Here is a 15233-nt window from a genome sequence, read left to right on the forward strand (position 1 = left end):
TGTAACTGGAGCGCCCTGGGGAGTGAAGGGTGTGGGAGGGTGTAGGGGAGGGGAGGAAGGAAGTCTGATTGTCTGAGCTATTCAAACCCAAGAATTTATTGTCAAAGAAAATGGAAAGTGCTGTAATAACAATTGCTTGTGGTTTCCTTACTGTTCAGCCACCAGCCAGTCACCTACTGGGTGGGGTGGCAGGGGTGCTGCTGAAATGTCTGCCTGTGCAACCCCACAGCTTCCACCTGGCAAAGGCAGACCAGGACACAGTCCCTCCTCGTGGGCAGTGGAAAGCCCAAGCAGGTCAGGTGAGACGGGCTCGATTCTGGGGGCCAGACACCTCCGTGATGCAGGTGGGGATGCCGTAGTGTGTCTGGGAACGGGCTGCGGTGCCCCGTGTGATGGGAACAAGTTTGGCAGTGCAGGGCATGCAGGCTATTCTCGGCTCATGTATCATGGGGTGAAATGGGGGGTGGCCTAATGGGAAAAGCCCCTTCCTCACATGATCTTACACCTCCTGTAAGTCGCTTTCCCAGCATCTCTCTTTCATTCTTTACCCCCCGTCCCCTCCCCACCAGACAGACTGCCCTGGCTGCACTTACTTGGTGGACACCAAATGAGTGGAACTGACACTGTCTCAGCCCTTTCACCGAGGTGGCAGCTTGATCCTTCAGACACCTTCTTGCCAGGGCAAGCTACATTCGCAGGCCTAACAAGCAGGGTCTGGCCCGAAACAGATGGCAGCCGGAGCAGTGTCACTGGCAGATGCCGCCGTTCTTATGCCCCCTCTGAGTGGGCATCTGGTGCTGGTGCCTTTTTTTTACACTCCTGGCTAAACCTCTGAGAACCCCTGGCTGGATTATTGCAATACATATCTAAAAATGAAATGGAGGAGGAGCTAAACTACTGAAAAATGTCCAACTAGATCTAGTAAAAAAATGTTCACCCCTCTGATTGTTTTTCATCGTAACATGAGCTTTCATCACTGCTGAGTTGTTCCACAGGAAGACGTCTGTCAGTGACATTCTGGGTTTTCCAGAGCAGCCTTTCATGCCCAGATGTCTTATTTTGAACTGTCTGGATGAACAGGAACATTTCATCTCGAACACTTTGCCGTGAAGCCTTTCAGTTTGAATCAGCCTTGACATTTCCAACTCCACATTTTTGGGAAGACGTGTTGTTTCCTGGGAAATGGGGATGACTTGTCTTCTTTATCATGCTAGAAGATGAAAACAAAATGTTGAAATATTAGAATTCCCCACAGGATGGAAACTCTGTTTTCCTACCAGCTCTTGGCCAGCTCCTACAAAGCACAACAGCAGATCTGCTCTCCGCAGATCAGTGAGAATGTGTCACCCGGCTGCTCTGCTCTCTGCACTCGCTCCCACCCAGCGGAGCCCAGTTCAGTGGCCCCATCCAATGGGTTTTGCTGTGATTAGCCCTGCCTATCTGTGAGATCCTCTCTCCCCCTGTGACCGTGACCTTCCATGACAGCTACAACATACTGGCACAACGAAACTGTTGACCAGGGCAGGATTGAGACTGTGGAGCTTAATCCTGCAAGATTTCAGAGATTATAGACCTCACTGCACTCAGTCACATGCAACCCTCAGCTCACGGCTCTTTACGCAAGCATAACACGTTGACTCACACCTGCACACCAGCCTACCCACACAAGCACACAGCACTGACCTTCCCACACACCCAGAGCACCTCGGCCCACAGAACACACCCACTTGCATGCAAACACCCTGTAAACTACAGGCTGAGCGGCCAGAGAGAGAGATTTTGCTTCCATTTTGAATGCCCATGGTGCCCTCCAACACTGCATTAACAGATAGGGGCCAGCTAAGTCTCCACACATGTAGATCAATTCCATATGCCACCTTTTATGTCATCGCTGAGTCTGGCCCATGTCCTCTGGCTGCATGACACACCTTGCAGGAAACCTTTATTTAGCAATACATGCTAAAAATATCTTCCTGGAGCAGACATGTAGTTCTCTAGCAAGGTCTTGTTCACTTCCAGAGCATGGGAGGTGGCCTCAGAGATGGCAGGCGCTGAGAATCAGGAAACGGTCTCAGCAAAAAAAAACAACTGAGCCTTGGCTAACCAGGAAATGTTCGGTGATGGCAGCACCTCGGTGAACGTGGGGGATTCATCCGCTTGCTGACGGACCTTGTGATAATATTGGAGGCGCCACTTCCCACAGCTGCACCCCTACCCTTTTGCTTCCTGTCTCTCTGGATTATTATGGGACACCCGCTGCTGCCCCCCACCCCCTGTTGCTAAGACATCTGGAGGACACCTAGGAGGCCATCTGGGTTCTGGTGCAGAGCTAACTATAGCACTTCCTCCCACTGGGTTGTCTTGGAAAGGCTCTGTCAGTGATAGGGCTGTGGCTGAAGGAGCTACCTGGTGAGGCAAAGAGATGAGAGGGAGAGAAATTGCTAAGGTAGAAACTACTTCTATCTGCTTTTGAGAGCCCCAGGACCACTATGCAGTGCCATGGGGGCTCCCCAGAATACAGTGCCAGCCTGCTCCTGTATCTGGCGAGGGGGATCCTGAAAGGGCTGAAATGAATCAGGCTGGTCCAGGACTCCTCCACCCAGGGCAAACCCTCAGCAACCTGATGAGGACAGCTGCAAGGCCAATCAGCAATACTTCCTGGGTGCCAAGTGGCCTAGGCAGGAGCCAGGGTCAGGCCCAGCTTCAGGCCCAGCCAAAGTTAGCCTCTCCTTCTTGCAAAGCACTGGCCCTGCAAGAAGAGCGAGATCTGCCCAGTGTTGACCGTGGGCTTGACCTGTTAGAGCAGCTTCACACTAGTGTTATGCTATGAATGAGATGCTCCAGATCTATCCCAGTGCAAGTGAGATGAGCGTCAGGTTCGACGGCATTACGACAGCATAAGTGGGCTCAGCATCAGGCCCCCTGGCTCCTGGTTGGCCCTGGGAGAGGAGCATGGGGGCCTGATGGTTGTCACTGGTGACAGACACAGGCTTTGAGAGTGCGAGTATCAACTCAGCGGGGTCCATGAAGGTGGAGCAAGACTTGAAGTCAGTTTACAAAACTATGCAAGCAGCTTCATGTCTGGCTGGGTTCAGGCCCGGTGACATCCACGCCCTCAGCCCAGATTCCCAGGTGCAGTCAGGCCTTCGCTTGCTTAGAAAGTCCTGAGCTGTGCAAGTCACATGTGCCATCCCTTGGAGCACTGAGTGTCTATGCTGCATTCCCAGACCATCCTACCGGGCCCCCCTAAGCCCACCCCTACCCTCCTCTCCAGCTCCTGCTCCATGGTGCCAAACCTGGAAATGAACAGGCGAGGTTGCTCTACAGACACCCCCACAGTTGCTCTTGAGCACAGAGGAGACCAAGGTCTTAGCAGCTGAGGAAGGATGCCTCAGGGCAGCCTCTGCCCTATACCTCCTGATTGTCAAAGGGTCAAGGCATGTGTGCAGGTGTCCCGCCCTGGACAGCCCAGGGATGGCATGCAGACATCACCTTAGTCACTCAAGGCCTGTGGCCTTCCACCCCCATGAGTTCACACATCCAGGGACCAGCAGCCCTGTGTGATCTCTCTGACCCTGGTCAAGGCAGTGCAAGTGAGGGGTGAGCTGGGGTCTCGTATGACCCTACTGGAATCCCCCCAGGGCCCTTCTCCCCTCAGCACAGCCAGCTGGGTTGTCCACCATCTCTCATTGCTGTGCAGGCAAATAACAGCTTGATCCAGTGCTGCTCAGAGGAAGGGATGAATCTGCAGTCAGGGGCTGAGCTTCTCCAAGAGGTGCAAAGCATCCATTATACCAAGGGGCCGGATCCTGTGAGGAGCCAAGTCCCTGGGAGCAAAGGGTGCTCTGCACATCTGGGAGGACTGCAACACTTCCTGGATCCCAGGCCGGGTAGGATAAATGGCTCCCGTGAGCAGGTAAAGCCCAGGGGCAAAGGCTATGTGTGCAGGCTGTGGCCCTGCCAGCCCTGTGCCAGGAGAAGCTGATAAGAAGGTGCTAACAGTGCAAAGCCAAGAGAAACTTTTCCGACTTTCAAGGGTTTGAAGGTCTGGGCTGCTAGCGCTGCCTCTGACTTTCCATTAATGGCATGTTGAGGCGGGTTTGGGGGAATTACCATCTGGGGGCTGGGATCAAAAGATCCTGGGACAGATCCCTTCTCAGATGGACTCCCCTGGAGTTTCCCCTGTAGGGAGACCAGCCCCATTACTGTGTCTCCTGTGGACAGGTGCTGGGTGAGCAAAACTCCTACTGATTTCATTAGGGCCACATGGAGGAAGCAGCACCTCAGCCAGGGAAAGTCCAAGGCATTGCTGGAGAACCATTTGGTTCCAGCTCCTTAGGAAGGAAAGAGATTACTATGAAACTCAGAGGGAATCCAGGTTGGCAGAACATAATTAGGCCTCCTGGAAGTTGGCCAGGGCCTTGGGGATAACACCTACTCTTTCAAAGAGTCCCATGGGTTCTTTTAATGATGCAGGCATCTGCTTTGCCATTTCCTGTGATACCACCAGCTGCTCATAAAAGCAGAACTTGCATCTTTTAGGGCAGAAACATGGGGCTGGGGAGGAGCTCAGGGCTGAATCAAGGAGGTGATGGGCTCAGCAGCCTGATTACAGACTGCCAGCTGACTAAATGACACTTCTGCATCATGTCACTTGGTCACATACCCATCACCACCTCATCTATTCTTGCACAAAAGATGCCTCCTGAGTTCTGTTAGCAAACACTGACTAATTCCCTTGATAGCTGTTGTTCAATAGTCTCTGAATTTAAAAATTTGTTGTTTGAGCACGTCAATGCCATGATCAGCCCTGTTTATTGGGTTCTGTTGCAATATCCTGTGTTAACCCTGGTACTGGCCTTGTCTTGATAGTCTGCTAGAAAGAAACAGCATTAATCTCAGAGGGCTGCCTCACAGGCGTGTGTTGGGGGAAAGGGTAGTTTGCCTCCATGCACAAAAGAAGCTTCAATGGGGAAGAGAAAGCAAACAGGAATTTATTAGTTACTATCTCTCACAATACAGGAAATCCAGGTCATAAAATTAAATGACTACTTAGGAAGTTCTTTTTCACACAGTGGGGGTGTCTACATGTGCAATGAATGCGCCTGCATGCATCTGAATGTGCGCCCTTCAGGAGCAAATTTGGAGGAGGAGCCCAGCCACATGGAGATCAGGACCCATCGTGCCTCCCAGTCCTGTGGAAATTGGGATGGGTCCTGATCTCCACCTGGCAGGGAGGCAGCTGCCTGGAAGCCAGGACAGCTCTCTCTGCCTTGCAGAGATTGGGATGGGTCTTAAACTCCATGGGGCTGGGAGAACATGTCCTCCTGAGCCAGGACAGCTCTCCCCACCCACTGTGGCCCCCCGATGCCCAGGCTGACCGGGAGCAATTTGAGTGTCTACTGGAAGCATCTACATGTATGTTTTGGCACATTAATTTAATGCACCGAGGAGGAAAGGGGCATCCATAGCTATTGAGCACAGGAGTTAGGGGCACAGCCTCTGAAGCAGAACTTCCTAGACCTCAATTGCTGCAAGCAGGAGGGGAACAGTGGCAGGCAAAAGCCCTGGTCGTACCCTGTTCACACTCCCTTTCAGCATTTGCTCTCTGCCACTGTGTGACACAAGATACTGAGCAAAACGGGCCAATGGTCTGACCCAGCAAATGCCAGTTCTGTGTTAAGGTTTCATCTGTGATATCCCCTGAGGCAAGTTATTCTCTGAGGGAGCCTTCTGGCTGCCTTACAGGCCTCTGCACCGGCTGTGCAGGAAGGACTCGGTGGGGGGGGGGGCCGGGGGCTGGGGTTTTGCTTGTAGTGTCCAAATCTGTTATAGAGCAGAACCGCCCCACTTTACTCCAATTCCCCCAGCAGCCCAGACTTGGGCATGTGGATTGCTCGAGCAGGAACTACAGAGAAGCAGCCAGGCTTGGGGAATAAAACAGAGAGCAGAGAAACAATGGAGGCTGTTACCCTGCCCCTACCACAGCTGGGAGGATTGCAGATAAGTTGTTGTGAAGGGTGGAGGGCACTGTCTGATCTAGGGAGAGATTAAAGAAATGAAATTGAGGCTGTATTAAAAGCTGTGCAAGAGCATGCAATTTAGCACTTAAATCCTGTGCTAATTGGTATTTATGAACAACTGCCACCAGGGTGTTCCATAACCAGCCTAGTTTTTGCCATTTTAAATGCTAACTTTAGCATGGCCTCTTTTCTCCAGGGTGTTTGGGGAGGGATGAGGCTGAGGCCTGGGGCCCTTCTCTTCTGGGGCAAGGGTTTTGATTTCATTTGGGTGTGGGGCTGGAGTGGGTCCCTGATGAAAATACAGCCCTGGGAAGGGCCCAGTGGGTCTCTTACTTCTCATGAGTCAACTGACATAATCAGAGATTGGGGGAGCAGGCTGGGCTCCATCCTGTCCCCAAGTGCTGGTAGGCAGTTGGTGGGTGACTCACGAAACTTAAGTGGGTGTTAAATGTAGCCACATCTGTTGGGTGTCAGCTGACATCTCCTAGGGGGGAACAAGTGGCCCAGATGCAGGGCACTGAGACTCCCTACATGTGAATGAAACTGGAAGGTAGTAAGTTTAGAACTAACAAAAGGAAGTTCTTTTTTTCACACTGTGTCATTGAAGTGTGTGAAACTTGTTGTCACAAGATGTGGCAGAAGCCAAGGGTTGAACCAGATTCAAAAAGTGTCACTGAGGCTCCCCAGAACATAGTGCGGGAACGGCTGAAATGAATCAGGCTGGTCAGGACTCCTCTGTGCCGGACAAACCTGCAACATCCTGATGAGGGCAGCTGCAAAGCCAACTGGTTTTATTCCATGCATGCCAAGTGGCCTAGGCGGGAGCCAGCCTCAGGCCCAGCTGCTGAGACAGACCCAGCTGAAGGTAACTTCTCCTTCTGCCAAAGCGCTGGCCCTTCATGGAGAACGAGCCCTGCCCTCTGCCGACTGTGGGCTTGATCTCAGTCAGCAGGGAGCGAGGGTCACAACGTAATAAGCAGGGATCTTGGTTTTCTCCATTTAAAAATAGCAAATTCTCTGATTAAAACCCCCCAAATCTTAGTTTTTCCTTGATTAAAATGAAAAACCACTATATAGAGAGATACCTATATCTATATATAAATATAGATAGTATCTAGATATATTCTCTCTCACTCGCTCTCTCTATATAGGTAACAGTTGAGCACAATGTTTTATTAATATATTTACAATGTTAACATAATCTGGAAGCGTACCAGTGCCTCAATCACTATAATAAAATAAGTTCTAAATACCTATACATTTTGGCACTTGATTTAGGGTTTTTTATCATGGAAAATCACAGCTCCCTCTCCCCCTTCGCTCATCAGGACATAGGTCCAGCTCTGGCTGCCCCCCCTCACTGCTTTGTGGCACTGAGCAGCTCTGAAAAGCTGGTGCCCTGCCCCTGCCATTGCCTCTCACTCCCAAGTGACAGCCCCCCACACCCTGCTGGTGCCCCTCACTCCCAACCCAAGCCCTGCTCCCTCATCCCTGCCTCTGCATCTACCAGCCTGCATCTGCTCTCACCCTGCACACAAATCTGGGGGGCACATGTCCCCATGCCCTCCCGGGAGTGCACGCAGCTCCTCCCAGATGAGCCACCTGTGGTTGCATCCCACTCCCCAGCTGGGCCCTGCGGCCGCACATTCCTGCCCCAGCCCCGGACCCCATGCACTGCTCCAGCAAGGCAGCGCCCCCAGCCCCCCCGCCCAATTCTCTCCCTCTGTCTCTTACTATGGGGGCCTCAGTTCCACCCCCCTCCCCCAGACTTACCTGTGGGGAACTGTGGGAGCCGCTCTCCATGCTGCCTGGCTGCCACTTGCATGTGCGCCCATCGGTGACATACTGATGGGGGGACCATGCCCCCAGGCACTGGCCTGGGGGAGGGGCGCTGGCCGTGCCCTCCGGGGAGCACTCGGTCCCCAGCAGCACTTCCGGTTTTGCCACCATTGTTTCCAGGCTCAGTGATCAGCCGCCAGGAACCCCCCCACCGTGGGGGGTTCAAATGTAAGCACTGGGCCCTGGGCGCTGGAGACTCACGGTACGTGCGTCACCGGTGTGCGCACATATGCACGTGGTGCCCCTTGCCTGATCGCCCTCCTCCCACACCCCCAGCCCCTTGCAGACTAAAACTCTCAAAGGGAGACCCACCATGTTCTGTGTTTTTCTCCTTTAAAGGAGAAAATCTGCATTTTTCTCCTTAAGAAGGGAAAATCTCCTTGTTTCTTTTTAAAACGAGAAACTCCCCAAGTTTTTCCAAGGTGAATGGAAAACCTGCATCCCTGGGAACACGAAGGGATCCAGAAGGGGACACGGACCGGAGCCCCCGAGCGAGTCCAAGGGGCCTGCAGGTGGCGACCAGTGAAGCGGCCTGGAGGGGTGCCAGGGAGGCAGCCCCGCACTCGCCCAGCTCCCCGCTCCCGCTGCCCTTGCCGTCCCCCTCCGGTGCACGGGCAGCTCAGGCACAGCCAGGAGGAGGCCGGCCGGGGGCTGCCAGCTCTCGGTGCGGCTGTGGATGGGGACTGCTTAAAAGCAAAGGGGGTGACGCAGCACGCGGGCACGGCAGCCTCGGCCTGGCCCCGGCGAACGGCGACTCCAGCATCCTCATGGCGGGCGTGTACGGCGTGACGGGCGCGCGCACGGCACGACTGGTGAAGACCGCGGTGCGTGGCGGGATGGGTGCCCGGTGCGATGGGGGCGCAGGGTGCGATGGGGGCGCACATGGCGTGATGGGGGTGGATGGCACGGTGGGTACATGCCATGTGAGGGGCACACGGTGTCCTGAAGGTGCACGGCACGATGGGGGCGCACACTGTGTGATGATTGCATATGGTGTGATGAGCTCACGCGGTGTGATGGGTGCAAGGGCGAGGCCGGATCCCCCAGCAGCTGCCACCGGGCTTCTCCGCAGCCAGCCCCGGGGGAGCCCAGGATGCCCCCGCCTGGAGGCACCCAGGAGAAAGCTTCCTCCCCGCCCGAGCCCCCGCGGCCGCGGCCCCTTTAAGAGGCAGGTAGCTCCTCGGCTGGGCCCCGCCCCTCACCTGAGCACGGGGAGGCCGCTGGGGGGCGGGGCGCGGGGCAGCCAATGGCTGCGCGCGGAGACGTGGTGCCGGCGCGGGGGCGTGGCCGGCGGCGCCCAATGAGCGGGCGCGGGGCGGGGCGGGCGAGCGGCCGGCTGCGGGGCGGGCGCGGGCGGGGCAGAGCGGAGCGCGGGCAGCCGCGGGGCATGACGGCGCCGGCGCACAGGTAGGCGCGGGGCTCTGGCCTCTGTCCCGGCCGGGGACCCCGCTCCTCCCGCCGGCCGGCCGGCGCGCGGGGGTGCCCCCGCCCCGGGCACCGGCACCGGCGGCGGCGGCGCTGCAGCCCCCGAGCCGGGGAGGGACGGAGGCGCCTGCCTTGCCACGGTGCCCAGGAGCGGTGCCAGGCCGGGCACGTGCCAGCCCGGGGCGCGCAGCAGGGATGCCGCGGCGGGGCAGGCCGGGCTTGCGGGGTCTTGGCATTTCTCCGGACACGAGCCCTGCTTTGTGCGCCTGCAGAAGCCTGGGCGCCAGCCTCGCTGGGCCGTGCCTGCGGCGCCGCGGGCTGGACACGTCGACAGCGGTGCCCGGGTCGCGCCGCGGCCCCGCCGGGCTCTGGTGCCCCGGGCTCCCGGGGGGTTGGCAGCCGCGCGTGGGGCAGATGGCAGGGGCTGGTGAAGCAGGAGAGACGCCAGGCTTTGATGGAGCCGGTCTGGGAAGTTTCCCCCCCACTTTGTTTCCCTTTTCTCCCTGGTATTGTGTTGAAGCAGACCTGGCGCCTGATGCGTTCGCCAGGCTTCTGGAGCTTTTCCCAGCATGCTAATGTCTCCCTTCGCTGCGTCTAGTGGAAAACGCTCCCGTTTGCCTCGCATCGGGCCTGGCAGCCGGGACTCACCGTTTCCCAGAAGGGGAAGGCAGGTCTGCCAACACTCTGGGGCACCAGCAGGATCTGCGTTGTTTGCTTTCTTTTCTTACTTTCATTCCTGGCTTGTACGGACGGGCCATCTGATTTCCTCCCCCGTCCCCTTCCTGGCACATCGCACGTTAATTGTCTCAGCTTGCCCAGCACTTTCTCTGTGCCTGAGGCTGTTTTCTTTGGCATGTGGGAATCATCTGTCCCAGACCAGGGCTGCAGGGCTTGGAGCTCTGAGACCCCTTCATGCTGGGTGGTTTCATACCTTCAACACTTGTTGCATCAGTATGCAGGATTTAAAACGTTTCCGTGTGTTTAGCCCTGGGATCACAAGCTGGGAAGAAGGAGTGCGGCCCATCTCAACCCAGACAGCCCTGCATTCATAGCGAGCAGGTGACTTTCCAGGGGACAGGACTTTGCTGATCTTGCGCCATTGGCTTTTCTGCGGAGGGTGCCTTGGTGGGACACGGCTTCACTGGGAAATGGACCCATTACATAAAAGCTACCAAACAGGCTTCTGACGGTCATAACTTCTGACTTCTCTCAGCCCTTGCAAATCTTCAGCCAGCTGTAGAATCCACTCAATTTGCTGAAGCCGGTCCAGCCACTCTGTGCCTATGATTTCAAGACGCAAGAGTGAACTCGGTCCATAACCAAGGCAGCTACGCCTGAAAGTCAGGGCCAAGGAACTTGCAACGAGTTCCCTCGTTCAAGGCAAGTCGCTTCCCACCAAGCTCCTCACCTGAAAGGCCCAGCCATCCTAAAATGCATCCATGAAGCACCTCGGATTAGAGTGTTCTTGGCGGGAGGTTACCCAAATGTCCAAATCTTGCTGGAGGTGGCTGGGATAATATTGGGCACGTGACACAGTTTGGACACTGACATTTGTCTCCTGTTTCTAAGCTGTCGCTTCAGGAGTCTGGGAACACTTATTTCTCTGCAGGCGGGGAGCACTGCTTTGTGTCTTTAACTATACATTGCTCTTGGGCATCACGGGCCAAGGACCTAGTTCCCCAGGGCAGTGTGCTCCTTTTTTTTATGGTAACACAAGCCCCGCAACCCTGATTAGGCTCCTTTTTGTCACTCTGCCTTTGCTGTCACTCCCTTTCTCCCTGCCTCAGTTTCCCTATCTGTAAAATGGGATAATGAAATTCCTCTCCTTGGTAACAGATCCAGAGATGAAAGGAGCTAAGTTTTGTTATTATTTTGAATGCCAGATGAACACTGTACAACCTAGACCTTGAACTTCATGTCCTGCATAATGGTGCCAGTTGTTTGTAATTCACACGGGGCTAGTTCCACCAGTCAGAATGGAGATGACAGCAGTAACCTGCACCGTACATCGGTGCTCACTCCAGATTGGCAGGGGTGGGGGTTCTGTTTGGGGTCCTGTGTCTCCTTTCTCTGATTTAATTCACAGCATGGAAGGAGGAACCTTTGGAGCAGAGCGGTCAGGTGCAGGATTCAGGGCTGTCCTGGAGCACAGGTGCAACCGGAAGTGCGGGAAGAAGTGATGTGCTAAAGATAAATGCTGTACGGAGTTCTTTCACCTGCATGAGCCTAGGTTCACCTGGCCCGAAGAGAAACCAGCCACTGGAAGGCCACAGCCCCCTGTGCTTCTGGCTGTAGGGATTAGCAGATCACAAACTTGGTAATGCTAGGCTGTACCTGTTCAAGCTCATTTTTGCTAACCAGGGGCAAGGTGTCTGTCTAGTGACCTCCATCAGGGTCTGCACCCTCCCCCAGAGGATTAATTCAGGGCTTGAGTTGCACCGAGTGTCTAGTACAAATCCTTTGTGCTGGGAGGACATGTGAGCAGGTGTGTAAGCACAAAGGGAGGTGTCCTCCCCCTGAGGGCTGGGCCCATGGAAGTGGCTTCTGGCAGGCACTGCTGTAGAGTGAGATTTGCCAGAGCAATGCCTGACATATCAGGGAAGCTACCCCCCGGGCCCAGAGCTTGAGCAGGAGAGCTGTGACTTTTGCTACTTTATCTGCAAACCGCATGTCTGGGAATGCTGGCACCACCTTTTCTGAGGAACAAGAAAACCTCCTTCCCACCCACGCTGCTGCCGCAGAGCCGCATGTGATGCATGTGTTGCACATGTGTGCAGTACAAATAACAACATCTGCGGGTGGTGCAGTAAGGGCTGTGCCTCCGTCTCCCACAGCTCTTGGGCCTCCTAAGCTGTTGCCTCTGGAGTTTGGGAACTCTTAGGCCTGGAGTTCTGGCAGACAGAGCTTGGAGAGCTGGCACTTGATGCCAGCAGGGAGTCTGAGATTTGCTTGGCCTTTTGGCTTTGTGATGGGTCAAGCTGTGGCTGCCTACTCAGTCCCTCCAGTGCCTGTCTGGGATGTAGGCTCCCTCAAGCGGAGCATTTCCAAGCTGGCATCCTCCTTGGGGCTGGGACCTATTCAGAGCTCAGCTTTGGACTTGTGCAGTCCGTGGCATCCCCTGTCCTGTGCATTACTGCCTGTTCCTCCCTGGCAGTAGCCTCGGAATAGCCAATCCCCCTGCCCCTGTGTCTGTAGTATACGCTGTATCCTGCATGTCATAGGGGGCTTCTGTCACGTGTGTATTAGAGCTGTTTAGTGGCAGAACTAACCTTTTTTCAGATCAGCCACCTTGTGAGCTAGTATTTGAGCTTCCTGAATGACAGTGGGACTAAATATGCCCCAGGAATCCCCTGCGGTGACCCTTATATCCAGGCATGGCATTTTTGTTCCTGTAGCCCCTCCTGTGTCTGGTCAATGTGGACTGTGTGAGCATGAAGGGCACTGTGGGCACCAGGTTCACAGGGCTGGTGGGTCTCAGAGTATAACTGTATAGCCAGTGGCACTAGCTTTTGCCTTACTGCAGCTTTTTGGCCCCTTTTGCTGTCTCCTGCCTGTGCCACCACGGTCTCGGGAATGCTCCTTTGTGCCGGGATTATGGTCTGTACATGGCATTGTGGTTCCCAGGGGAAGCTGGGAGCATAATCTAATAGACCTTCCCTTGGCTTTGCACTGGAAACTGCAGTTTCTGCTCTTGGCTGAAGTGGAGGGGCATATTCCTTTCCAGCTGTTAAGCCGGACCCCTCTGGAATAGACCTGTCTTCTGCTGTGAGACCTCCTTGGTCTTGTTCTCTCGTTGCTCTTCAGTGCAACATGGGCCTGCTATTACCTCGCTACCTCTTTGTCCCTATTTGTATGTATGATGAAGTGGGATCTGGTCTGCTGGGAAGAGCCGCTTCTCTGAGGACAGTGGAAGTGCCTTAAGGAAGCAGGAGTGCAGCAGTGAAGTGGGATCTATCTGACTGAAGCTCATTCACCTGCTATTTGCCTGGTACTCTCGAATCAAGTATCTGGAGATGGTATGAGGCTGCTAGCTCGGCTCTGAGCTGTGGGGCAGTAGCAGTAGCAGCTGAGTGTCTTGTTCTGTTCTGGGATCTCTACAGACTGTGAGCATGACATGCCGGTGGCTGCCCAGGTAGGAGGCCAACATCTGCCGTCCTCCTTATCTGAGTGACCTTGCCCTCCTAGGGCAGAGCGTAAAGCTTCATCCTCCTGCCCTCTTTGGTGTTATCTAAATATATCGCACTTGGTTTAGCTGGGATTTGTGGGCTGATGGGATCGGCTGCTGCCGAGGTTAATGTTCTGGGTATAAGAGCCTTCCCATGTATGGAGAACCTACCCATCAAGCGGCTCCGTGCTTGACGCGGGTGGTTTGAGCTGTAACTAGCTTCATGCGCTTGGTTCAGAAGACGCTGCTTCCTCACTCCAGGTAAAGGCTGAGGGATGGGAAAAGGGCACGTCGAAACCTGCCTGGGACTGGGCAACCAACATATGGCAACATCCTTGACCTGTACTGCTCGTGGGAGTGGAGAAGTCTCTCCAGTCCTGGTGACACCCCCCCACCCCCTAGGGAGTAGGGACAGGCCTCTCCTCCGCATGTGACTCCTACTGCTCCACTTCAGTTCCTGCATGAATGCTGAGAGGTAGCTTCTGTGGCAGGCTTTTTTGTACAGGGGCTGCAGTCCTCCTGCCTGGGCTGCCTGCTCTCTGTGTGTGAGCTGCTGGAGGGAGATGGCCAGGGGTGTGGAGGCTCCTCTGTGGACACAGTTGTAATCAGGTTGGACCCCAGTGAAGGGTTTCGGGGCAGGGAGGTGGCTTGTGGTTTCCCAGAAATTAGGGACAGAGTGAAAAACCCTCTGTGTACTTAACCCTCTGTGTACTTTAACCTTATTCTGCTGGAAGCTGGGATGGCTCTGCATCACCCAGAGGAAGGAATGCTTTCTGGTTGAATAGCCTCGGCCAGTTGAATCGCTGGTGTCATGCCAGGGGAGCCAGAGAGGTTTTGTATCAGGGGTGAGTGCAGCCCAAAGTGTTTCAGGATTAAACAAATCCCTGCAACTACAGCAAAATCCCTGGTGGCTGCAGTCATTGCCCTGAGGGAGGGGAGAGCTGGGGCAGTCGGGGGCTGCTGAGCCCTGTCCTTTACCGAAGGGCATGCTGGGGCTGTTCTGCACTGGTGAAGCCATGGAGCAGCCCACTGCTGGGCCATGCAGCCACAGCGCCCTCATTCCACCCAGTGCCTGGCAAGGTGGCCTCATCCTAGCTCTGGAGGGTAAATATTGTCCCAGACACCTACGAGGACACCAATAAGAGCGTGAAACCCAACAAGCTTTTGCACTTGCCATTCACATGATTGACTTTTCCCCTTCAGAGCAAAAGACCACTGGGCTGCTGGAATTTGGGTATTGCTAAAGGGCTCCCAGTGAGTTTCATCGCCATCAAGGGATGCTAGTGCTGCATAGTCCCTCTCTTCCGACACTTTATTGCAGTGGCAAAGCTGGACGGAGGGCCGGCAGAAGGCCAGCGGAGCCTTGGGTATTCCTAGCAAAGTGGCCTCCTTGCTCCCCGGCACTGTGTTACTGCCCCCGGCCGGATGGATAACCAAGAGCTCATTTGTAAATGGCAGTTCCTTACTAAGGTCACCTGAGGCCCCTGGGGACACTGCTCCCTGCAGAAGTGCTGAAGTCTGAGATCTTTGTAAAAATGCAGCCCTGAAGGCAGAGCAAGTGGCTTGGCAGTTGCTCAGGGTCTGGGCCTCACCTGGCTGGGAAGTTCACCCGTCTGGGCCCCGCAGCCCTTCATGTAATGGCTCTTCCGGGCCTGAGTTTGTTCCCACAGGGACAGAGTCATTTAGAGCTTGATGTTACCCTGGCTGCTGAAGCATCTTCCCCTCTCAACCCACGGCTGCCCTGGGCCGCCTCAGCCAGTTTTCTCTTGGCTGCTCTCTCT

At 55.1% G+C, this 15233-nt stretch overlaps 1 protein-coding gene across 3 annotated transcripts in view; it reads left to right on the forward strand.

Moving 5' to 3' along the window:
• The first annotated feature begins 9230 nt into the window (after window positions 1-9230).
• The window catches only part of GRAMD2A (GRAM domain containing 2A), a 63674-nt gene continuing 57671 nt past the window's right edge, over window positions 9231-15233 (forward strand). For 2 of the 3 annotated variants that reach the window (XM_090029207.1, XM_090029209.1), the window contains exon 1: window positions 9237-9269. In XM_090029207.1, the coding sequence (XP_089885333.1) occupies window positions 9250-9269 (20 nt within the window). In that variant the 5' untranslated portion in view covers window positions 9237-9249. Of the gene's footprint in view, window positions 9270-15233 lie in introns of all 3 variants that reach the window. The other variant, XM_090029208.1, reaches the window with a different exon arrangement.

The sequence above is a fragment of the Crocodylus siamensis genome, chromosome 15, assembly GCF_052110815.1.
Source record: "Crocodylus siamensis isolate JL-2025a chromosome 15, ASM5211081v1, whole genome shotgun sequence".
Taxonomy (NCBI): Eukaryota; Metazoa; Chordata; order Crocodylia; family Crocodylidae; genus Crocodylus; species Crocodylus siamensis.